Source organism: Hypanus sabinus, chromosome 8, assembly GCF_030144855.1.
Source record: "Hypanus sabinus isolate sHypSab1 chromosome 8, sHypSab1.hap1, whole genome shotgun sequence".
Classification (NCBI taxonomy): domain Eukaryota; kingdom Metazoa; phylum Chordata; class Chondrichthyes; order Myliobatiformes; family Dasyatidae; genus Hypanus; species Hypanus sabinus.
Genome location: NC_082713.1, coordinates 140,638,861 through 140,665,487, shown reverse-complemented (window position 1 = coordinate 140,665,487; position 26,627 = coordinate 140,638,861). Strand labels below are relative to the sequence as shown.

Below are 26,627 nucleotides of genomic sequence, written 5' to 3'. Positions count from 1 at the left end.
TTAATGTACAATGTCGTCAGAGGGTGGAACACCTCTCCTCATTGACTGAACCACGCTCCTTTAAATGGCGTCACACCTCTAACTACACCGACAATAAACGCGGGAGGGAGCAGGCAGCAGGCAGCGCGAGAACTAGCGAGGCTATGAAAGAATATCGCGAGAATATCCAAGAGCTCTCGCCCCACCTCTGATTGCCTAGCAACAGTTTCAGTCGCGTACACGCGATGTAAACTTGGGCATGCGAAGGAAAAAAAAGAGGTAATTGTGCATTGATCTGTCGTGGTGCAGATAATAAATCGTAAGTCACTGGTAAGTTTGTTTTTAAAAGATTGCTTCCTTTCGAATTACATACGTTTAATCTGCTTTTTTGTTCACTAGATTTAGGGGAATAAAGAAAACTTCCTTGAACTCCGAAAAAAGATGCACAAGCTGGATGGTCCAGTGGATCTGAAAGAGGCGGCTATAATTGCACGAAGAAGAGATGTGGAAGTTCAGAGGAAAAACAGAGTTTTTAATACCAGAGTCAGGACAATTGGGGTATGTGTAGAAAATTACACATTTTTTCCAATTATTGTTGTAGGGGATTATAAAGAGCAGTTAATATGAAATGTATTTTGTTACAAAAATTCTGAAAGCAAGACAATTAAGTTGCAGAGGATTATATAGCTGTCATAAAGGCATTTTTATCTTTTCAACATCAGTTAATGCTTGAACTTTTAAAAAAATTGCTATCATTTGAAAATAATTGATGTATGAAATTGGCACATCGTGAATACAAAAATGTTTTCAACAATATGTGCTGTAAATACTGTTTAAACAATGTGTAAATTTAAGAATGGTTTACAATTGCATATAATAATAATAAATTATTGAATTCGTGGGAAATTCTTTTGTTACAGCAGAAGCATTTAAAACACGCTCAGAGTGTGCAGACTTGACTAATAATAAAGTACAGAATAATATCAAGTGATTTGAAAAAAAGAACCAAGAAAAAGTGTAGAAAATATATCATCATATAATGTTAAGTCGTTCTACTTTTTTAGTATTTATTAATAAGACAAAATGATTTTGACACTGCTCAGTTTTTGACATCACCAAATCATGATTGCATTACAAATAACATTATTTTGGATATACAGAATGGGGATATACCATAGCAGTTTGAAAGAGAGTTGTACAATTATTTGTAAGTGTATGTTTTTTCCAAGATTGATCAGCAGGCATTGGATGCTCAAGTCCAAGATAGGAAACTTCAGGAAGGGACAGAGGCTAGTAAACATGCTGCCTATGGTAAGTTTAAAAATAAATTCTTGATTACAGCATAATAGTTCAAGATTCAATCCAAATGATTAGGTGCCTAATATACTAGTTTTGCCTTTTCCCACCATTTTTCCATTTAAATGTTTGTAATGGTCTGGTCATAATAAATCATTGATCTTTCTTTGGTTACACTGTAAAACAGAAAACAACTTAGAAACTCAGTCATTATAGGATATATGGTGTCAGATATATACACATTTGTAAATTACATTTTCTTTAGAACTTTTATTAGAATCTGGCAGAATATTACACACCTTTTTCCATCTTCAGTGTCTAGCAAACGCACTTTACACTCAGTTCCATGTGGGTGCTGATGAAAAGTGGGTAAGGAAAACACTTTTCATTCCCGACCAATTCAGAATTTATGTCTGGTGGAAAAGGAAGTACAGTCTGCTGGGAGTGAGTCCTTATTCAATTTGTGCACTGTAGGCATGTTTAACCCTCTCTTTCTTTTCTCACCATCAATACACACTTTCTCAATCCAACTGACATTTTATTGCAATAATACTAGAATTTCTGAGGAAAATTGAAGGCTAAAAGTTTGAAAAGATTTAGTATGTCTACAAAAGCACTTGAAAATTTCTACAGATGGACCGTTCTAACTGTCTGTATCACAGTCTGGTATTGGTGGGGGCGGGGTGCTATTTGCACAGGATACAGGATCGAAATAAGCTGCAGAGAGTTGTAAAATTAGTCAGCTCCATCTTAAATACCACAGTCCATAGTATCCAGGACATCTTCAAATTGTGAGGTCTCAAAAAGACAGCATCCATCATTAAGGACTGCCATCACCCAGGTCATGCCTTGTTCTCATTGCTACCATCAGGAAGGAGGTGCAGAAGATGAAAGCACACATTCAATGATTCAGGAACAGCTTCTTCTCCTCTGCCATCTGACTTCTGAATAGACATTGTACCCATGAACACTAACTCCCTACCATTTTTATTGCTATTTTTGCACCACATATTTAACTTAACTACTTACTATATATATTCACTGTAATTCACAGCTTTTTCTTTATTATTGCAATGCATTGTACTGCTGCTACAAAGTGAACGAATTTCTCAACATATACCAATGATATTAAATCTGATTCTAGTTCTGAAAACTGTATATAAATCTAGAGTAGGGTTTCTCAACTGGATTTCCATGGTTCCACGGTCATCAGGGGTTCCATGAGAGATCATGATTCAAAAAATAAACCTCGCTTTTGAATGTCACAGGATACGCAATGTTAGCACTGACAGTGGTGGGCAGTGACCAAGCAGACCCATTAGCAATCCTGTTAGAGGTCTCTCAGCCCAGTATGGCAGTGCGCAGTAGGACCATGTTTATTTGGTTGAGTCCAGAGGGGAGGATGGTAGGCTGATGTGGAGCATGAAGTGCGTTTTCCAAGCACTGAATGGGTTCACTCAACTTGTGCTGTGACGTCAGCCTCTCCCTGTGTAAAATATACTTTTCTTATATTTTGCTGCAGCGAAAGATTTGATCCGACATGACCAAACAATGTGCCTTCTTGATGAGCGATACAAACATGATATGATTAACTTAAACAAGGCTATTTCTGAATTTCGTCTGGCCTATCAGAAGCCTGAAACACGCCGTGAGTTTGATCTGAATGATCCACAGGCTTTAAAAAAGGATGTCCCAGCCCGAATTTCAGACAATGATCCTCGTTGTACAGTGTCTAGCATTCAGATGTTTACTGGTGAAGACTTAAATCGGCAAGAAAGGATTAGGCGTCAACAAGAACAAATCCGGGAATGGTCGTTTGAACAGCAGCAAGAACTAAAGAATGCTTTGGAAGAGCAGAAGCTTGCAGGTTAGTAGAATTACAGATAAAACTTAGCTCAGCGATATTAATAATTTTTACATGTAACAATTATCAAGAGGTATTCACACATTTTCTATCACATCTCTTTCATCTGTTCAGTTCTGCTTTGAAAGAGAACATAGAGACCAGCTGTATTCCAGTATGCTGTAGTATTAACATATAGTTTTTATTTAATAATTTAGTTCTCTTTTTTTATTTAGACATTGTTGCTTCATTCCATATAATTATGGACCCTTGTCGCATACTGTTTCTGTTGAAAAGTACGCCAGAGGTAATTCTCAACTGATTGCAGGCACTGATGAACTCCCCTCTGTTCAAATCTACTTCCTGGTTTAGAAAGGATATTTGGATAGGACTAAGTCTTGCTATAAAGTCATCCAAATAGAGCGAATTAATTTCCTTGGCCTACCAAGAGATTTTTTTTTTGAGATGTGCAGATTTTTCATGGGTACATTGTATAGTATACCTAACTCAACGTACGGTAAGTACTTCCATAGATTCAACAGATTTAAGATGAACTTGAATGAAAGAATATATTGTTTGAAGATCAGGTGGATTAGAGCCTCTGGATTTAGTTCTGGTCCAGACCAGTAGAGGCCTTTATAAAGCCTCTTTCATCAATCCTTGATTTGGGCACATAATGTTTTTCAATGATTTACATCTCATGGTGCAAGACACACTTTCAACTTTTCATACAAAGGCAAGGAAATAACGGTTTTCTGCAGAGACATCTGAAGGAGAGAAGCTTCGAAAGAACAGGGAAAAAGAGAGCATGTATTGATATAGTTCTCTCCAGATTACCTCAAGAAATATCAAGGGAGTTCATATATAATTAACTACTTTTCTTTTTTAACAACTGTGATTCTAATTAAATGTAGCAAAAATATCCCACAGAAAACTGAGATGAGCAATAAGTATGCTTTTGTTTTAAATTACCGGAGAATTGTTGGTTAGGATTCTTGATTGTTTTCTGCACAGTTTAAAGAATCATCAATGAACTTTGCAGCATTTTCTGTTCATTTCATCTATTTGATTAGATATTATCACAAAGCTACAATGATTTCTCAGTGTGTATTGCCTTACTACTTGTGTAACACAAAGCAAAAATCATACTGCATAAATAGAACAAGGAGCAATGTATTTGATTTTATGTCTCATCAAAGAATGAAAATTAATATGATAAACTGAACATAACTTGAATATTCCCTGTGTAGGAATTTATGCAAGGTACATTTTCTAATTCAGACTGCGACCTTAAGTAATGTCACCTTCTATCACATTAGAAAAGTGTAATTTCCATTCATTGCTATGCCGTCCTTAAAAACATTTAGCAAAATTTATTGAAAGTTAAGTGGTTTAATAGAGAGAAAAAAATTTGAATACTTACTGTAATTCACAGTTTTCTTCCTCTCTTTGTCATCATGTATTGCATTGTACTGCTACCACAAAGTTAATAAATTTTATGACATGTGCTGGTGATATTAAACCTGATTCTGATTCTGATCTTGATTTTTATTTAATTTATCTTGCTCCTTTTCCAGATAAATTCTATGATAAGAATAGGACAGCTTTGGACCGAAGAGTTTGTGAATTGCAACAAATGGAAGAAGACACTAGGAGAGCTGTTACTGTAGCAACAAAGGATTTCAATAGGGCACAGGTTTCAAATTTAGTCTTTTTAATCATAGATCAAGGGTCAATGTGCATTTGTTTTGCTTCATTCTCATGACCCCATGTGATCACGCTGGTAATTATGATTTAAGGCAGAATGATTATGTCACAAGACAATATGATTGTTAAGAACAGGTTTCATAACTTTAATAGCTATTGATGTAAAAAATAGAGTAGAAGTTTGGAGATAAGAGGTATCACCATTTTCAGTAAACAGTGAATGTGAACAGAATTCTAAAGTGGTGGAAAGAAAGACTAACAAAATAAATTTAAGATGCAGTGCAGGACAGTATTGTATTTTGTAGCCAAATATTTTGAGGACAATAAGTTGAATATCAACAGAATCAAAGTCATCAGCAGAAGATAGAATAAAAAAAGCATTAAACTATACTTAATTTGCTTGGTGTCAATAAAGACATATTAGTTAGACGATGTTTATAGGGCATGTCTTTGATAAATTCAGCATCTGAGACCCAAAGTGAAATGGTCAAGGAAAATCCATTAATTCGGTATTAAGGGACAGAAAGACGTGGGGATTGTGGTTTGAGGGGAACTGATATATTGGTGAAGAGGACCTTCTCTGTTTATCATGGAGAGGGATGGCTATGGAAGTAGTAGGGGTTGGGTGGTTGTAAGATGACTACTTGGGGAGATGGGGTAGCTTTGAGAGAGAGGGGAATAAAAACATTTTCTTGTACTTGCTTAGCATTTGTATCTGTACCATTGGAAGGATTCATCACTGAAAAGAAGAAGGTTTGAAACATTGAATGAGTGTATCAGCAACTAAAAAGTGTAGAAAACAGTCTTAGTTTTAACATGTGTGTGTAGACCTTATAAAGCTGCCAATGATATCCACTGTTAACAGCTAACTGTACCTTTAACTGTTAATGGTTGCAACAGATCGGTTCAGTATGCTTCCAGTAATATTGAGTGATCTACAAATATCATAGGTTCTATTTTGGAGTTCCAATTTATATCAGTAAGAAAGAAAGTGGACGTTGTATGAACCGGACCTGATGCTGAGTAAGTTTCAGACAGGCTAACATGAGCAGCACAGTGATCATTTGTGCAAGCAGCTCTGGATTTACATCAATTTAGGGATGATTTACACATAAATAATTCAAAAAAATTATTTTAGTGTTTGTATTAATTCAGTTTTGTGGCTAAATTATGAGATTTTGAATTTCTACCTTGGCTTCTGCTCCACTTCAATGAATAATCACTTTCTAATTTTAAGAGTGACTCTGAAAGAAAAGGTAAAACAGCAGAAAAAAGAAACTGGGAGCAGGAACAGGCCACCTGGTCCCCGAAGCCTGCCCTATCACACAACACAATTTTGGTTGACCTGTGTGTGTTTGTTTGTTTGTTTGTTTGTTTTAAGTAGCCATCAATTCCCACATCTATCAAAGATTTATCTGCTTCCTTTTTAAAAACCTCCAGTAATCTGTACTTGTTTTGTACAGAATTTCAGAAATTCACCACCCCATGCAAGAAGAAATTACCACATACATCCATTTTAAATTATCTCCTTGTTTTGTAACTAAGTCCCCCCTCGTTCAAGATTCTCCCACTAATGGAAGCATCTCAGCATCTACCCTATCATGCCACCTTAGCATCTTATAGGTGTTAAAATAAGTTCAAAGTACGTTTATTATCGAAGTATGTATATCTAAAGGAACCTTGAGATGCGTCTTCTTACAGGCTGCCACAAAACAATGAAACACAATAGAATTCATGAAAAAGCCCATACCACAAAGATAGGCATAGAGGCAATGTATGAAAAAAGAGGATAAATTGAGAAAATCATAAAAAAATAAACAAACAATCCACAGAACATGAACTGAGGAGTCCCCAAAAGTAAGTGAACAGGCACAGCGCCAGGTTCAGTGCTGAGGTGTGTTACGAACCCCGTAACTGGGTCACTTACGAGCAAAGATAGAGGCGTCAGTTGAAGTCTGATGATACTATTTTTAAGAGTATTTATTAGTAAAAATACACAAAAATAATATCAATGCAAATATACAGATAATATACGTCGTCAATACTAAATCTAAAAGTGCGGGTATAATAATAATAAGAAATAAGCTTTATCGTTGTCTAGGGGATAATGTATTGTCCGATGGAAATATAAAGTTCACTCAGTTCATGCAGGCTGCAGCCGTTAGGGACCGCTGTGTTGCAATTGTTGGGGAGAGAGAGAGAGAGAGGGAGAGAGATAGGATGGGAACAGTTACCGCTACGGATTTTTTTCCAACCTTCCTTTATGATTTTGATCCGTCAGGTGTCTTGTTGCCGTGGCCGTTCAATTGTGACCTCTCCTTTAGCTAAACCGTTCTTCCGTGATGAGCCCGCTACCCTGGCAAGGGAGGACGCACACGAGCTCTCACCGGCTTTCGCTATAAACCGCTATCACAGGATTTCTAGCGTTTCTCCTGGTGTGTCTGAAGGGGTTGTTCCCCAGACCCTCTTTTATCCTTACTCACGGGGTCTCAGATGTCAATCAGGTTGGGATGATGCAATCCCTCAACCAGACCACTCTGGTTGTCCCCTGAGGGCTTCAACGAATAGTATAGTACTCAATACACAATTCCGTCTCCAAGAGACAATGGCCGTTATCAGTGGTTCCGTCCCGCTGAGGTCAGGACACATTCCAAACCTTGTGTATTCTGAGTGTCTCTCTCTCATTTCCTGGGTCTCAGACCTGAATTAATAGCAATCTTGTGATTCTCAAAAAGGAGGGGGCGACTTTGTACCCTTCAGCCCCTCAGAGTTGCTTCACCTTCGTAACAGGTGAATGCCGATAACCTTCACCCTCATCCTCAACACTTTAGTCCTCTTAATCTAGCTCGGCACTTAAGTCAGTCAAACAGCAGTTTATTATTTGCTCTCAAGCCACACTGCGTCAATCTGGCCTGAAGTTTTGGACCAGCCCCAAGTCCACTCCAGCAAGAAAGCTTTTGGTATGCTGGCCTTTATAAATCAGAGCATTGAAATTAGGAGTTGGGATGTAATGTTAAAATTGTACAGGGCATTGATGGGGCCAAGTTTGGAGTATTGTGTACAGTTCTGGTCTCCGAATTATAGGAAAGATGTCAACAAAATAGAGAGAGTACAGAGAAGATTTACTAGAATGTTACCTGGGTTTCAGCTCCTACATTACAGAGAAAGGTTGATCAAGTTAGGTCTTTATTCTTTGGAGTGTAGAAGGTTGAGTGGATCTATTTAAAATTATGAGGGGGATAGATAGAGTTGACGTGGATAGGCTTTTTCCGTTGAGAGTAGGGGACATTCAAACAAGAAGATATGATTTGAAAGTTAGGAGGCAAAAGTTTAAAGGTAACATGAGGGGGAATTTCTTTATTCAGGCATTGCAAGAAACCAAAGCTTTATTTGGTAGCAGAAGTGCTTCTAGGGGTAAACTGAACACACAGGATTTGGTGCCATCATAGTGACTTTTTTTTATTAATTTTTGATGAGTTTCTAAAATACAACAACAAAGAAACCACTATGTAAAAGAAAAATTAATCGAAGCATTCAACCCCACAGAGCTGTAAATATATATAAAAATATATATAATGCCTACTACCAAAACTATAATGTAATTCACATCAAAAAAACAGTAAAACTTACAGAAAAAAAGCTGGAAGTAAGGGATTATAGTACAAAGAAAGGATAAACTTAATCTAAAGAGGAGTTATGAAAGTATTCAAGAAAAGGTCCCCACACCTTATGAAACTTTATGTCCGAATTGAGAAGTGAATAATGAATCTTTTCAAGGTCTAAGCAGGACATAATATCACTAAGCCCTTGAGCATGAGTGGGTGGGGCTACATCTCTCCACCTAAGAAGAACTAACCGTCCAGCCAAAAGAGAGACAAAAGATAATGTTCGACATTTAGTCAGTCTCAAATGCATGTCTACTTCACCCAAGGTGCCAAAAAGAGCAATCAGAGGGTTAGGTTCTAAGGGGCAATTAAGAATATGGGATTAAAAAATTTCTCTCTAGAATTTCTCTAGACTAGGACAAGCCTAGTATATATGAATAAGAGAAGCCCCACCCCCTTTACACTTGTCACAAATGGGACTAATGTCAGGATAAAACCGCAATACTTTAGTTTTAGACATATGAGCCCTATGTACAACCTTAAACTGCAAAAGGCAGTGGCGAGTACATAAAGAGGTTGAGTTAACTGACTTAAGAATTGAATCCCAAACCACATCAGATAAAGAAATATTTAAATCATGCTCCCAGGCACTCTAATTTTATCAAAGAGGGCACGCCTCAAGATCACTAACTTATTACGAATAGTAGATATTAAACCTTTACCCAATGCATTAATATAAAGAAACAGGTCCACAATGTTTTTCTCAGGCATCTCAGGAAAGTTTGATATTAAAGAGTTAATGAAATGTCTAATTTGAAGATATCTAAAGAAATGAGTATTAGGTAGGTTAAACTTTGCAGGCAGTTGTTGAAAGGTTGCACAATGATTATCTATGAAAAGCTCTTCAAAGTGCCTAATGCCCTTTCTGTACCAATCATGAAATGTTGCGTCTTGCATAGAAGGTAGGAAAAGATGATTTTGTAGAGAGAGGGAGAAACCATGAAGGCCATTATATTTTCTGAACTGAGCCCATATTCTCAGTGTATGTCTAATAAGAGGATTAACAATTAGTCTAGGCAAGTGACAAGGAAGTGCAGATCCAAGAAGTGCAGAAATGGAGAGGTCCTTACTAGAGTGACTTTTCTTTTTGAGTCGAAAAGTTATTTGATGAAGACAATTTTCTCCCCAGTCTAATTTGAGGTTGTATCATAGAGTCATAGAATTTTACAGTATAGAAACAGGTCCTTTGACCTAAGTTGTCCATGCCAACTGAGCTAGTCCCATTCACCTGTGTCTGACCGACATCTCTCTAACTCTTTCCTATCCATGTATCTGTCTAAATAGCTTTCAAATGTTTGGTATTGGTCATATGGATAACCAGTACCTGGCATCTTGTTTCATTATACCCACTACCCTATCTGTGAGAAAAGTTGCTTGCTGGGTCGTTTTTAAGTCTGGGAAAAAGACTGGCCATTTACCTCATCAATCCCTTCATGTATTTTATATTTCTCTATAAGATTCCACTTCAGGCGACAGCCAGTCCTGCCTCTCCTTGTAACTCAGGCTGTTCATACCCAGTAATATCCTTGTGAATCTTTTCTGCACCCTTTCCAGCTTAGTGACATCCTTCCTACACGCAATATTCCAAGTACAATCTCACAAGTAACTAAATGTGCCTTAAGAATCATCAAGAGAAGAAGATTTTTAGTGGTAGAGAGCAATTGAAAGGAGTAACATTAATGCTGGGGGTATATAAAACTGGGTAAGTTTAATTGGCTGCATAGAATATGCCATGTTTATCTTCCTGTTGACATCGGTGGAAAGGAAGTTAGGCTAATTCAGGGCTATATCTGATGCTGTCGATTTCATAATATCAACCAAATTTAATGCTAGATCAACTAAATGAAATGGGGAGGCCAGTCATTCTTTATGATTCTCCCATGTTTCGTGTAAAGGAAATTAAAAAGTTCTAAAATGTAAAATTTTACTTTATTGTGGTTTAGGCAACTGAAAAGGCTACAAGGCAAAAGCTGGAAGAACAAAATGTGCAAGAAGATAATTTAATTGAAATTGAAAACCACCTACACAGTGATTTGCTAACGGAAAATCCAAAACAGGCATTAAGTGCATTTGGACCAAATCGTGTAATTGTAGATCGTTGGAAAGGAATGACACAAGATCAAGTGGATGATATCATTCAAAAACAGAAACAGCAAGTCCAGGAGAGAAAGGTATTAGTGATTGCCAATTAAGATATGTTAGTGATTGCCAATTCTGGGCTTTAACTGTAAACTGTCTTAATTTTGTTCACCTTTTCTGTGAATGAAGATTTCCAGTGGTTTGATCATTCCTTGTGTATAATTCTAGATAACGAATGGCAGCTGGATACTTTATTATGAAGCCAAATTTGCCTTTCATGCCTGACAGATACACATCTTTACAGCATTAAGTCACTTGTGGGATTAACAAACTCTGATTATTTTTACTATCCTTTGTAACTCAAAGTCACAGGCCAAATCAGATAGTCTCGGGTGTCATCATCTATCTTCGAGAATAGAGAAGAATCAACATTTAAAATATATTGTCCATATTCCCACCAGTAGTAAACACCAAATGATGTCACTATACATTCACTAAGCACAGTAAGTAATATTGTTAAATCATTCTGAGCTTTACAAAAATTGCAGAAAGTGTACAACTGTTATATCAATCTATTTATGAATATTTGGTATAAGCAGTTTATTGGTATTGAAACTTTCCGTACTGGGAAATCAGATATTTTCCAAAAGGTTGATACCTCAACTAGTTTTCAGTAGATATCCTTTCAACTTAGAGTAGGTGACTATGATGAGAAGTTATATATGAGAATAATTTTTCATGGAATGCTCTGATGGCTTACAGTTATGCAGTAGAATGAGAAGAGTAGTAAATGAACACAGAAAAAGAAAAACAAGTTCCACCATGCTGAGTTATTAGCTATGTTTCCTTTTGTGTGTGATTGATGGTAAGGAAGATCAAAGTCTTTTAATCAATTGTAGACTTTTATCAGTAGAGTTCAAAAATATCACAATTCAACCAGTACATGTTTAGAGCATAGCTAAGATCTTGATTGGTTAATGAGGGACATTTTCAAGTGCTACATTCCAATTATATTCCTACTCCCAAGTTGGCACTGGTGAATTATGGTGACATGTTGCGGGCTGCGTACAAAACTTCTAAATATACCTTTTCTAAATTACTCTACCTGCAATCTGCAGCCTGCAATTTCCCTTTAAGCAACGTACTTTTGAACCGTCTTAATGAACTAACGATTTCATGATCTTCTGAAGGACTTTGTGGACTTAACTCTCAAGTGTGCAGATACAGCACCTTTAAGTGGCAAGAAGAGGGAGGAGGGGAGGACTGCAAGCCATACTGAAATGCCAAGCAATGAAAATTCCTTTACCCAGCATCTTGTTAGGAAATATGCAGTCGCTGAAGAACAAGACTGAGGACCTAAAGGCAAGAGAGCTATATCAGAGGATTTGCTGTGTTCTATGTTGCTCAGAGACATGGCTCACTTCAAACATGCTGGATATGTCAGTAAGTTCCGAAGGCTTCTTAATATACAGGATTGAATGCACTGCTGATTCAGAGAAGGCAAAAGATGGAAGTCTGTATTTCATTATAAACTTACTGTGGTACTTGGATGTGGCGGTCTTGTTGTAATCTTCCTGGAACATCTAATGATTAGGTACTGATTTTTCTACTTACCGAGAAAGTTCTCCTCTGTGATCCTGACCACAGTTTATATAACACCAAAAACTGACGCACTTGTGATACCTCTGCCCTTCTATCATCAGCATGTAACCTGCAGCACCAGGGGTTCCAACACACTCGACCACTGCTATACCATGAGAAGGAATGCCTATTGTTTCAGGCCAAGACCGCATTTCGGGAAATCTGATCATTTGGCTGTCCTTCTCCTACCTGCATATGGGCAGAGGCTAAATAGCAAGGTTCCAGAGATAAGGGTAACAAAGAGGTGGTCAAGGGAGGCGGAGGAGTGGCAACGGGATTACTTCAGGTCAGTGGCCTGGGCCACGTTCAAGGACTCATTAGACGACCTGAATGAATACACCATGTTTTTCATGGACTTTATAGAAGCAGTATGTAGACAGGTGTGTCCCCACAAAATCATTCCGTATCTTTCTCCAACCAGAAGCCCTGCATGAACCCACGAGATCTGCAATCTGCTGAGGGCCAGATCATTGGCGTTCAGGTCTGGTGACGAAGTAAAATACAAGAGTCCACTTACAATCTCCGGAAAGCCATTTTTCTTGTGAAGTGGCAAGTCCAGACCAAATTTTAATTACTGAAGGATGCTTGACAGCTGAAGCAAGGCTTGAATGTTATTACCTCTTACAAAGTGAAACCAAGTGGCATAGGTATCAACAAGGTTTCGCTCCCAGATGAGCTCAATGCCTTGCATGCTTGCTTTGACTGTCAAAACATGGAGGAACCTTCATGAACGCCCATAACCCCTGATGACCCTGTGAATTCAGCCTCTGAGGCTGACATGAGAGCATCCTTCAGGAGGGTGAACTCACAGAAAGCAACTAGTCCAGATTGGGTAACTCGCTAGTACTAAAGACCTGAGCTGATAAGCTGCTTTAATCTCCCACTTTGGCAGTCTGAAGTGCCCACTTGCTTCAAGCTGGCTTCAGTTATACCGGTGCCTAAGAATAACGTGGCAACCTGCCTCACTGACTATTGTCCAGTAGCACTTACATCCACAGTGATTAAGTGTTTTGAGAGGTTGGTGATGAAACATATCAACTCTTGCCTGAGAAGCAACTTGATCCGCTCCTATTTGCTTACTGGAGCATCAGGTCCATAGCAGGTGCCATCTCAATGATTCTTCACTGAACTCTGGAACATCAGGACAACAAAGCTGCATACATGAGGATTCTCTTTATTGACTACAGCTCGGTGTTGAAAACTAATCAATACGCTTCAAGACCTTGACTTCAATACCTCCTTGTGCGATTGGATCCTCAAATTCCTCACATGCAGACTGTAATCAGTTCAGATTGGCAACAACATCTCCTCCACAATCTTCATCAGCACAGGTCCACCACAAAGTTGCATACTTAACCCTCTGCTCTATTCGCTTTATACTTATGTCTATGTGGCTAAGAATAGCACAAATTCCATATTTAAGTTTCTGTTGATGCTGCTGCTGTTGGCTGAATCAAAGGTGGTAACAATTCAGCATATAGAAGGGAGATTAAAAATCTAGCTGAGTAGTGTCACAACAACAACCTCTCACTCAATGTCAGCAAGACCAAGGAGCTGATATTGACTTTAGCGGTAGGAAACTGAAGTTCATGAGCCAGTCCTCAATGTGAGATCTGAGGTGGAGCGGATCAGTAACTTTAAATTCCTTAGTGTTATCATTTCAGGGGATCTGTCCTGGGCCTAGCACGTAAGTGCAATTACAAAAAAAGCATGGCAGCGCTTCTACTTCCTTACAAGTTTATGAAGATTTGGCGTGACATTTAGAACTTTGACAAACTTTTATAGATGTGTGGTGGACTGTATATTGACTGATTGCATCAAGGCCTGGTATGGAAACACCAATCTCCTTGAATGGGAAATCCTGTAAAAAGTAGTGGTTACGGCCCTGTCCATCGCAGGTAAAGTCCTCCCCACCAAAACAGCATTCATAATCAGAATTAGGTTTAATATCACTGGCATATGATTTAAAATGTGAAATCAAGGACTCCCACCACCCAGACCATACTGTCTCCTCACTGCTGCCATCAGGAATAAGGTACAGGAGCTTCAGGGCCCACTACACTAGGTTCAGGAGCAGTTATTACCTTTCAACCATCAGGCTCTTGGACCAGACAGGATAACTTCACTCACCTGTTCCACAACTCCTGGAAGAAGATGAATCTCAGGGTTGTATGTATATGGTGATATATATGTTTTTGATAATAAATTTACTTTGAAGTTTACAGTATAGATTGATATATTAAATATAGATAACTTTTTGTGATCAAGATGAATAATTGTATTACTCTAAAGATACATGGTTTAATAGAATTTAAAACAATATTTCAGATCCAGCCACAAAGTAATTAAAATGATTTAATCAATATAATTTGAGGATTCAAATTTAAAGAAAATATTCTTTGATTTATCGATATAAATATAATATTCAATTTAGAATACTTTTATCAACAATATGTCCACAATTATTTATGATTTTGTTCTGCACCCTCTTTCCTTTACTTCAATATCATGTAATCAACCCATGTATGAAATCTGTCCTTAAAAAAAAGACTAAGTGGAAAAAAAGTTCAGTTCTGATAAGATCCTTGTGTACACAGTAATTTATTGGTATGCTTGCAGTTACAAAAATAATCTTGAGTTTATGGAGAGTTTATCCAAACCTAGTACTTTTCCGTATCTATTAGTCCATGTTAATGCCTACCTTATAATTTGCTACATTTGAGTTAACTGTACCAATTGCTACTTTGTTGTGTAATGGGATGTACCTTGTGTACAGACTCACTGAAGTTTGCAAATGCTGTACCTTTTCACATACAAAGCTGAGATTTTACTGCTTCTCATAAAATTTGTTGATATCTGAATTCCTATATGATTCTTGTTGATGTTAATTGGAAAGTAAAAGAAAAGGTAAATATGACAAACACAAACAAATCTGCAGACACTGGAAATTCAAGCAACACACACAAAATGCTGGTGGAACGCAGCAGGCCAGGCAGCATCTATAGGGAAAAGCGCTGTCGACGTTTCAGGCCGAGACCCTTCTTCAGGACTAACTGAAAGGAAAGATAGTAAGAGATTTGAAAGTAGGAGGGGGAGGGGAAAATGCGAAATGATAGGAGAAGACCGGAGGGGGTGGGGTGAAGCTAAGAGCTGGAAAGGTGATTGGCAAAAGGGATACAGAGCTAGAGAAGGGAAAAGATCATGGGATGGGAGGCCCAGGGAGAAAGAAAGGTGGGGGGGAGCACCAGAGGGAAATGGAGAATAGGCAGAGTGATGGGCAGAGAGAGAAAAAAAAACAAATATATCAGATAGGGTAAGAAGGGGAGGGGCATTAACGGAAGTTAGAGAAGTCAATGTTCATGCCATCAGGTTGGAGGCTACCCAACCTATCCATGTCCATTCCCATTCTGATATGTTTATCCATGTATTTCCTGCACATCTGCCCTCACCCCATCCGCCCACTGCCCCACTTGGGATAGGGTTCCCCTCATCCTCACCTACCATCCCACCAGCCCCTGGATCCAATGTATAATTCTCCGCAACTTCCACCACCTCCAACGGGATCCCACTACCAAGCACATCTTTCCCTCTCCCCCCCCCCCCCATTTCTGCTTTCCGCAAGGATCACTCCCTACGCAACTCCCTTGTCCATTCATCCCCCCCATCCCTTCCCACCGATCTCCCTCCTGGCACTTATCCTTGCAAGCGGAACAAGTGCTACACCTGTCCTTACACTTCCTCCCTCACCACCATTCAGGGCCCCAGACAGTCCTTCCAGGTGAGGCGACACTTCACCTGTGAGTCGGCTGGTGTGGTATACTACGTCCGGTGCTCCTGGTATGGCCTTTTATTTATTAGTGACACCCGACACAGACTGGGAGACCGTTTTGCTGAACACCTAACCTCTGTCCACCAGAGAAAGCAGGATCTCCCTGTGGCCACACATTTTAATTCCACATCCCATTCCCATTATGATATGTCTATCCATGGCCTCCTCTACTGTCAAGATGAAACCACCCTCAGGTTAGAGGAACAACACCTTATATACCGGCTGGGTAGCCTCCAACCTGATGGCATGAACATTGACTTCTCTAACTTCCATTAATGCCCCTCCCCTTCTTACCCCATCCCTGATATATTTGTTTTTTTTCTCTCTCTGTCCATCACTCTGCCTGTTCTCCATCTACCTCTGATGCTCCCCTTCCCCTTTCTTTCTCCATAGGCCTCCCATCATATGATTCTTTCCCTTCTCTCGCTCTGTATCCCTCTTGCCAATCACCTGTCCGTCTCTCATCTTCACCCCACCCCCTCCGGTCTTCTCCTATCTTTTCACATTTTCCTCTCCCCCTTCTACTTTCAAATCTCTTACTATCTTTCCTTTCAGTTAGTCATGACGAAGGGTCACAGCCTGAAACGTCGACAGCGCTTCCCCCTGTAGATGCTGCTTGGCCTGCCGCGTTCCACCAGCATTTTGTGTGTGTTGCTTGATAAGGTACATATGTTTGGTTACAGCATTCAACACTTAAGTATTGGACCCTAGCTGCAGTTTTCTCCACATATTCCTTTATATTTATTTTAGTGAGTTAAATATGCAAACATAAGCAAGTGTAGGCAAGTGGAACCCTTGAATCTGTTCTAACATTCAATAAGAATCTGGACATGAGAAAGCAGATGAAATTTGGAGTGACACTCGACGTAGTGGACAAACTCAGTGGGTCAGATAGCATCAAATGAATATTCAGCATTTTAAGTTGACAACAGAGGTTCCCAACTTATTTTATACAATGGACCCTTACCATTAATTGAGGAGTCTGTGGACCCCAGATTGGGAACCCCTGATCTAGGCAGACGAAATCCAGATCTGATCAAGTTCAGGTGAATAGTTTCATCAATTGTCCATTTTCCTCCATTAATGCTCTTGACTGTCTGAGTTCTTCCAGCATCGTACATGTCACTCAATAAAAATCTGGCTGAAGGAAATATGGTTTGTTTCTCTGTTTTGAATATTGTCCATCATTTATCCTCCACAGCTCTTTAAGGTGGAGAATTACAAAGGATCAGTTCTCTCTGAGAAATGAAATTTCTCCTTATCTCTGCTACCCCTTTTAGCACCTGCTCTCGGATACCTGCATTTGGGGAAAATCTTCTCAGTATCTACCCTGTCACTCCCTTCTGAATCTTATATATTTAAATAAGATCACTTCATTTATGTGTACTATATATGCCCCAGTCTTCTTGATACACTAATCCTTTCATCTCAGTAATAAACCTCATGCCCCTTCTCTGCACTGCCTACGGTATAAGCAGAATCTTCCACAAAAATGGAGATGGAAACTATAAACAGTACTCTAGATCTAATCACATCAGCATTCTTGTGGTGTTGCATCAAAATTTGTTACTTTTATATGCTATGTCTCTTTCAATAAAGGCCGGAATTCCATTTATCTCCCTAATTCTTGCTGTACCAGCAAGCTAACTTTTACTGTTTTACATACCGTGATCACCAGGTCTCACTAGATATTTTGTAGTGTCTATGCCAGTATATTACTCCTAACCTACGCACCCTTATCTGGTGTCTTATTAAGTGCCAAGTGAATTTAATCTGTTATTCACCTTGATAATTGCATCCACAAAGAACTCGAGTAAATTTGTCAACCATATTCCCTTTCATAAAACCATATTAACTCAATGATTTTCTAGATGTTCTGTTACTACCTCAGCAATGTCAGCATTTGCTATTCCTACAGATATTTAGCTCCAGAAATTAAAAGAAAAATTTTACCACACATCATTCTCCAGTAAACTGTCAGGACAAGTAAAAGCACAAATAATTACCCTGGTTTTATCAAGCCAGTTTTGGACTTGATTAAGCAAGTTTGATGTGATTCCAGCCTTCCAATCTTGGTGTCTTTTTAATAAAAATATTACACAGAAACACTACAGCACACACAAATTTGCGTTTGGAGTCTCCAGTTTTAGAGTGAGAATATTTCTTTAGTGCATGTCTACCTGTGAAACAAAGTGAAGAAAGACTTGGGCCCTGAGTTCATCTGGATCCTAATACCTTATTAAATGTTGTGGGTTACCAAAGACAGTGGGTTGAATCCAAAGAGTTTCCAAGTATGCCATCTACAATCCAGAACTTAGTTCTAGCTTTCACGCATAGTGCAAGACATCCACATTGGAAGGATTGATCAGCTGGGTTGAAGATGTGTTCATATGATACCCACTGGATTAGTGAATTAGTATTTGAATTGGCTTTTATAGAAAATGAGATTATTGTACAAGATACATAAGTAAAGAGCTGAGCGTATATTGAGATTTTTTTTATCTGCACCAAGAGAGTCATTGGCCTGTGGAATATTTGACTGTTCATGTAATATATATTACTTATATATTGCTGTGAATGTACAACAACAAAAAAACTTCCCATAAGAACTTGCATGATATTGCTGCGCACAAATTTCAAGATTCCACCGTATTTTGAATCTCAAGTTCATTATAATACATTAGAGCATGTTTTTATTGCCTTTAAGTGATCCTTGAATTGATTAGCTATTACTTTTTCCTTTTTCAATAGAACCATTTAAGTGGATGAGTTGAATTGGAGGTCATACCATATATTTGTAATCTGAATAAAGCAAGATGAATTAATTAGCTTTGGTTTTATCTTCGAAATCAAAAGTCAAAATAGAATTTAGGGTCATATGCACAAGTCCATGTGTGCGCAGGTGGCAAGTTAACTTGTTACAGTGTCACAGGCACGTAGCATCATATAAGCAGCATTCAAAATAAAAACATAAATTAAACACAAAGTTTACAAGAAAGAATACAATTGGAACAAAAAGCACATTTTCATACAAAATGCTAACTTCTATGATTAGGGACATTCTGATGTAAATTCTGTATCTTAGCTCATTAAGCTTGTAACTTTGCAAAGGCAGATTATTAAAAATTTGTTTCCATAGTACAGTCTTTCTAATATTTTTTATGCTGCTGCATTAGGTGACTACTGTATAATTATGAAATTCAACAAATCGCAGGTATCTGAAAGCAGGCATCAATTTTTTTGTGCTGAAGAATAAAGGCTGAATTAATGAATTAATAATTTGGAATACTAAATTAATGATGAATTAATTAGTGTCAGTGTTGGTTGTAAACACAAAGCATTTCATTGTATAGTTTGATGTGGCTGGGATAAATAATCGAGTCTTGAATCTAATGCTCTTTCTGATGGACGCATGAAATAAAATGCAGGTAAATACAAAAAATCCAATCACTTTTTTTTCTATTTAGTAACTATTAATATCAAAAATTAAAATCACATTAACACAACTGCACTGAGAAATAAAACTGGAAGTTACTGAAAAGAAAATAACTTGTCTATACATAGAGACTGGAGGAAGAGGAACGTCAGCGTAATGCGGAATGGGACAGGCTACGGATCAATGATGCCCGAGCCTCTGTGCTTCTTGAACGGCACCAACAGCGAGTACAGCGGCAGCTACGGAAAGAAATGGATTGTCAGAACATGCTACTATGTAAGAACCACAAAGAACGGTGAGTGATTTAAGTCTGCATCTAAAGTTCTGAAAATTCAAAGACTGGCTGGTTTCTTCTTGCATTAGTAGAGAAACAAACAGGAACAATATTATTTTTAAAATCAGTGTAATAGATTCAAAAGTACGGAAACAGTTTTGCCCCATCAACCCCACATTGAATACCAAGTTAATCCTACATTAATCCCATTTTATTTTTCCCACATCCCTATCAACTTCCTCTGATTCTACCACTTACCTACAGTCTTGGTCATTTACAGTGACCCTTTAATCTACCAATCTGCATGGCTTTGGGAGGAAACTCAAGTACTCAGGATGCCCACACAGCCACAGGGAGAACATGCCCTCTCCATACAGATGACATTAGAGTGATGATTGAACTCAAGCTTTGAAGTGGCAGCTCCAATAGTTAGTTGTGCTACTGTGATACCTCTTAAAACATAGCAAGAGGCTGTTTAGTTCATCTACTCTATAGGCTTATCTGAATAAATCCATTCCCCCACTTATTCTTTTACAAATGTTTGTTAGTACACTCTTAATTCTTCTACCAGCTATCTGAACTAAGGTAAATCTACAGTAGCCAAACTAACCCAACAACCAGCATGTCTTTCAGATGTGGGAGGGAACTGGAGCATTTGGGAAGAAAGTGCAACTCCACTTTGGGGTTTAGGTGTTAGCCTGGTTTCTGGAGCTCTGAGACACCTATACCATACGCAGCACCATTGTGTCATCCTAATATGTTTGGTGTAGAATGGTTAATAAGGTTAATTTCTCCAATTTGATCCAATTCCTTTAGCTATCATGCCAAAAACATTGAGAGAGTTCTAAATTGGAAAATTGGTTTATTGTTGTTACATGTACTGAGGTACTGTGAAAAACGTGTCTTACATATCGTCCATAAAGTCCAATTCATTACAACAATGCATTGAGGTTGTATAAGATAAAATAGAAGAGTGCAGAATGAAGTGTTACACTACAGGGAAAGTGCAATGCAGGTAGATTAATACAGTACAAGGTCAGAACATGGTAGATTGTGAGGTCTAGAATCCATCTTATCATAATACAGAACCATTCAATAGTCTTAATTATAGCAGATAGAAGCTATCCTTGAGTCTGGTGGTGCATGCTTTCATTCCTTTGTATCTTCTGCCTAATGGGAGGAGGGAAAAGAGAGAATGTGATGAGTGGGATCTTTGATTATGCTAGCTGCTTTACCGAGGCAGCAAGAAGTGTAGACAGAGCCTACAGAGGTGAGGCTGGTTTCTGTGATGTGTTGAGCTGTGTCCACAACTTCCTGAAGTTTTTTGCAATTACAGGCAGAGCAGTTGCCATATTAAACCACAGCGCACCCAGATAGGATGGTTTCAGTGGTAGATTGAAAAAAATTGGTGAGGGTCAAAGCAGGCATGCAAATTTTTTTAGTCTTCTGAGGAAGTAGAGACACTTGTGAGCTTTCTTGGCTGTGGCAACCACATGGTTGGACAAGGACAAGCTACTGGTGATGTTTATTCTTAGGAACTTGAAACTCTCAACCCTCTTGGCCTCAGCACCTTTGATGTAAACAGAGGCATATGCAGTGACCTCCTTCCTGAAGACAATGACCAGCTCATTTGTTTTGCTATCACTGAGGGAATGATTGTTATTATGACTCCATGTCACTAGGCCATTTCCTTCCTGTACTCAGATTGATCATTATTTGAGATGGGGCCCACTATAGTGGTATCATTTGCAAACCTGTAGATGGTGATAGATTCAGGCCACACAGTCGTGAGTATATAGGGAGCAGAGTAGTGGGTTAAAGGCACAGCCATGTGAGGTGCCGATGTTCGGAATAATCATGGTGGAAGTATTGCTGCTAATCCTTACTGATTGCAGTCTGTTGTCGGTGGGAGGGGGTGGAGGGGGTCAATCCAGTTGCAAATGGTGGTGTAGAATTTCAGGTTAAGGAGTCTAGACATGAGTTTGCTTGGAATATTTGAATGCAGAACTGTAATCAATAAACAGCCACCTAACATATAAGTCATCACTGTTCAGATGCTTTAAAAATGAGTATGGCGCTAGGGAAATAACATCTACCATAGATATAGTTTGGTTAGAGGCAAATTGCAGTGGATCAAGGTTGTCTGGGAGGCTGAAGTTAATGTGTGTCATGACCATAGAAACATAGAAAACCTATAGCATAATACAGGCCCTTCAGCTCACAATGCTGTGCCGAACATGTACTTACTTTGGAAATTACCTCTGATTACCCACAGCCCTCTATTTTTCTAAGCTCCGTGTACCTATCCAGGACCCTCTGCCTCCACCACCATTGCCAACAGCCCATTCCACACACTCACCACTCTCTGTGTAAAAAAAACTTACCTCTGACGTATCCTCTGTACGTACTTCCAAGCACCTTAAAACTCTGTCCTCTCATGTTACTGACCAGTTTCTCAGAGCTACTGGGCAGTAGCCTTTAAGGCACATTACCTTGTTTTTCTTAGATACCTGGATGATGGTGGTAATATTAAAGCAAGTAGGAACCTCAGATTGAAGTGGGCAGAAGTTAAAAATTTCTGCAAATAGCCTTGCCAGCTCTTCTCTGTAGGATCTAAAGGCATGGTCAGAGACACATTCTGAGCCAGCCACTTTCAACAGGCTTATTCTCTGGACAAATGATCTTGTGTCCGTAATGGTGATGATGAGCCCGGGTGCATTGGAGATGGTCAGGATGGATGGTGACACTCTAATCCCCTTCTGTTGGAAACGTGTAGAATGTGATAAGCTTGTAGAGAAGGGATGCAGTGTTGTTGTTGTAGCTTAAGGCTTTTCCAAAGAGACCAAGGGAAAATTAATTTTACTGGTGAATTGGCGCACTTTTATATATGTCCCTAAATCTGTAAGATATTTCATAATTTACTGAGGGACAGAGGGCACAGCCTTGGAATACAAGAAAGTCCTTTTTAAACAGAAATGAGGAGGAACTTCTTTAGCCAGAGGATATGTATCTGTGGACTTTATTGCCACTGATGTCTTTGGAGTCCATGTCATTGGGTATATTTAAAGTGCAGATTGATAGGTTTTTGATTAGTAAGGGCATTAAAAGTTATAGGGAGAAGGCAGGAGAATGGGGTTAAGAGGTATAATAAATTAGTCATGATCAAATGATGGAGCAGACTGGATAGGCCACTTGGCCTATTTCTACTCCTTTGTCTTATGGGCTTATCATCTAACCCATTTTGGACACTGAAGACTTAATTTTTGTGTACCGATTAATCCAGTATGTCAAGACAAGTAAGAGGACTATCTCACAGACATTAATAGGGGCTTATTTCTAGTCTATATGGGAGGATTCATAATATAGTTAAGAAAAAGATAGAATGATTTTGTTAATATATCTGAAAGTAAACAAATTAAATTTATGTACAAGTGTTTGTAATTTTCCCCTTTGAAAAGAAAGTGGCACTGCAAAGCTATGGACAGTTTCACAGCTTTTTCCCCTCAATTTGAGCAGAAACAGAAATTATGGTGCCCATTAGCTTAAATGTAATTAACTTCTGAAGCAGAGTATAATAATCCTGTAAAGACTACATGGTGTGCACAATACTTCCAGGGAGGAATGAACTTCTAAGCATGTGTATTATAGGCAACTGGCTCACAAATAAAATTAAATGATGAATACATTTTTGTTTTCAGGGAGAGATTTCTCAAAAATGAGGTCTATGTGAATGTTCCAACTGCCAAATACTTTGATCAGTTCAACACAACCAGCCGCTAAGATGGATAAGTTTGACTTCTGCTACACCCTTACGTTTTTGAAGTATTTATGTAGATTTTTTCACATAAATCATACTTTCCTATTGAAAAAATCGTCAAGAAAACAATGTTTTGTTAAATATTTAATGACTGTAGAAGAATTAAAAAAGCAGAAGGGTAGCAATTTTTATCTTTGAATGATTTGTTATATTAACCAGAGATAACTGAAAAAATGAAGGGCTAATGTAATTTTGTTCTTTTACAAATGATGTTTTGAACCCTTTAATACTTCAAATAAAAACATTTTAATTTAACTTATGGAAATCAAATCTTCCATGGTATAAGAACAATAGTGATCTGGTCTGTAATTTGGCAGTCAGATGATGCTAAACAGCTGCCTCCGCCCAACTGTCTCATAATGAAATCTACAGTTAACAGATTACAACTGAGATTAACTAATTAGTCTCTAGCTTTACGTCTTTTCTCTAAAGTATTTACAAAAGAGATTAAGAATTGAATAGAAACATAATTTTTGTTTATTTCAACTACTTTGGTAGTTAAAAATAATTGTACCTAAAATGTCTGCTCCCTAGTAGAATAACAATAAATGGAGAAATTTTACAATATATGAAGGACTAAAAAAATCCTCGTGTCATGTGGCGAGACAGCATACTTTCCATTCTGGCATACACTGCAATTCTTCTGTCGCGGTGCAATGTGGAAAATTTTAGAAGTGTAAAACCTACGTAACTCAACAGCAAGGCAGATGTAAGCAACATATCTGCATTTTCAAATAAGAGAATGAACATATGTGAAATACTCAATTATTTGTTATTCTGTTAGAGTTTCTAGAATTTCCCTTTAATTCCCTTGCTAAATACATTGGCAATAATTCATGCATATTCCATTACAAAGGAGTAGTACTGCTTGTATAAACTTGAAAAGCTTTGCTGATTCTTGTCAGAGCTGATAAGTGTCCCTGGCACATGAAGTAATCCTTCATTTATCTCACCAGTAATTTTTTAAATGCTTGTTTCTGTTATAACATAAACATATTCCTTTCTTTGTACTCTCACTAGATATGTTCACAAACCTCTGTTTCTAACTCCATAATCTTTGGTTAATTCTTAAATTTTGTCTGCAACCCATTAGTACAGTATTTTCTTATCTTTTCTAGTTCCAGTATAGGACCTATGGCTCCTATAGTGATTTCCAATCTCAGATCAAACATGAGAAACAATACTGTCCATTGACTATCAGTGTCATCCATTTAATTATTTGTAAACTGTCTGTGGTATTTGTGATTGCGTTCAGGTAATTTAATATTTTCTCACACTTTCTCCATTAGACAAGAATGTGGCTGCATGCATCATCTGTATCTTTTTATGTGGTTAATCGCCTTTTGTTTCTGTATTTCTTGTGAGCTTGTTTTAATCACCAAAATTACATGTAATTTTGTGCATTCTGGTATCTTGCCACAATACCAAAATGCACCATTACGAATCAGAATTTTTGCATTATGAGCTTCAGCAATTATTCAGGGCAGTAGTTGATGCATTACAGCTTTAGTTTAAGAATGAAAAGTTCTGGACAGACTGTCAAATATGTCTTTGCTTATAAGTGCAAAACCAGTTCAATTATCATCTTTAGGTTATACTCATATACATATAGCATGGTAGTGTAGTTGTTAACACAACACTTTACAGTACCACCAACCTAGTATCAATTCTGCTGGGAACCCCTGGATGAAAGTTACGTGGTCATGGGGAGAATGTACAAACTTCTTGCAGACAGCAGTGTCAATAGAGTCACGTGTGGAGGTGAGCATAGCATAAAAATGTTAATGCACTTGTTTTGCACTTATAAACAAAGATGTATTTCATGGTCTGTCTAGAACACCTTTTTGTCTGGAAGATTACAGCTCAAATTCTCCCATTCCCTTTAATTGCTTTCCAGTGTTTGCTAACCTAACAGTCTATTATTTATCCATCAGCCATTCTTGAATCCACTTTAATAAGTTGAGTAATTCCTTGTTCAGAATTTATATGCACGTTATGGGCATTTGTAGGGAGTACACTTCAATAAATGATCCAGTTTATATTGTTTGATTGCAGTCCCATGAGGTTCAAATCTAATTGCCAAATTGAGACCTTTGGGGCAGACACAGCTTAGCATGGAAAATTTGTTAGGATAGCATTGCCATCGTAATGTATATTAGTGCATATTTGACTTTTCTGAAAAGTATTAAATTTTTTGAAATTATTTAAGTTTTTTGTGGGGGAGAATTTAGTGGGTGTATTTTCTGTCTCTTTGCTCCACAGTCCAATTTAGTAGGTGACATTAATGCACCTTGTGTTGGTCTGCCAACCGCCATTAAATTTTACAAGATGAAGAAGAAGAAGAAGAATCCACTTTCTCTCAGTTCTGCACTTTCGTATTGGGTACTCTCTTCAATTCAGAGCTCCTGTGCAATGTAATCTAGAGCTGATCAAGATAAACCTGCCAAAGGGTTTTGGCCCCAAGCATCAACTGTACTCTTCCTAGATGCTGCCTGGCCTGCTGAGTTCTTCCAGCATTTTGTGTGTGTTGCCAAGATAAATCTAATTATTATGAACATTGTGTGACATTCCAAAAAATATAATGCCTTTTTAGGAGCATCATATGTTTACTTTTCAGTTTCTGATGTTCAAGCATGGGTGGAGCATGGAGAAAAGTGGAAGTAAAGACAGACAATGGATTTTTATCTCATGAAGTACATCTAATAGTTTCTGACTACTTTAGTATAAGCACACATAATGATAATTGGAATGAGTAAACTTCATCCCTTGTATTTAAATGGTCACTCAGGTCATAAAATCTGATAGATTTGGATTCGCAAGTATGGCAAAAGAATCTGACAAAACAAAATCATTATAAGGTTAGAAGAGCATTGGGATGTATTGGAGTATGACGACAGCAAGGTCATGAAGCACTTGAAAACAAAAAGGATTTAAAATTAAATCAGTGTTGGTTGGATTAAGAAGACAGGCATGTTAAATGACTGACATTATATAATCAGTTAAGCTATGGATGACAACATCTTTGGATGAAGTTAGAGGTAAAAGGCAAGTGTAAAGAAAC

At 38.1% G+C, this 26,627-nt stretch overlaps 1 protein-coding gene across 2 annotated transcripts; it reads left to right on the top strand.

Annotated features, from left to right (window-relative positions):
* Positions 1 to 186: 186 nt before the first annotated feature.
* LOC132398495 (RIB43A-like with coiled-coils protein 2) lies at positions 187 to 26,260 on the top strand. 2 transcript variants are annotated; one of them, XM_059978018.1, is made up of 8 exons: positions 187 to 298; positions 379 to 537; positions 1,209 to 1,290; positions 2,798 to 3,142; positions 4,696 to 4,814; positions 10,434 to 10,661; positions 19,604 to 19,770; positions 23,448 to 26,260. In XM_059978018.1, the coding sequence occupies exons 2-8, from the start codon at positions 421 to 423 to the stop codon at positions 23,527 to 23,529; spliced, it is 1,140 nt and encodes a 379-aa protein (XP_059834001.1). In that variant the 5' UTR covers positions 187 to 298; positions 379 to 420; the 3' UTR covers positions 23,530 to 26,260. The 2 variants fall into 2 exon arrangements, with proteins under 2 accessions (XP_059834001.1, XP_059834002.1); XM_059978019.1 differs by having other exon boundaries at positions 201 to 258.
* Positions 26,261 to 26,627: the final 367 nt, after the last annotated feature.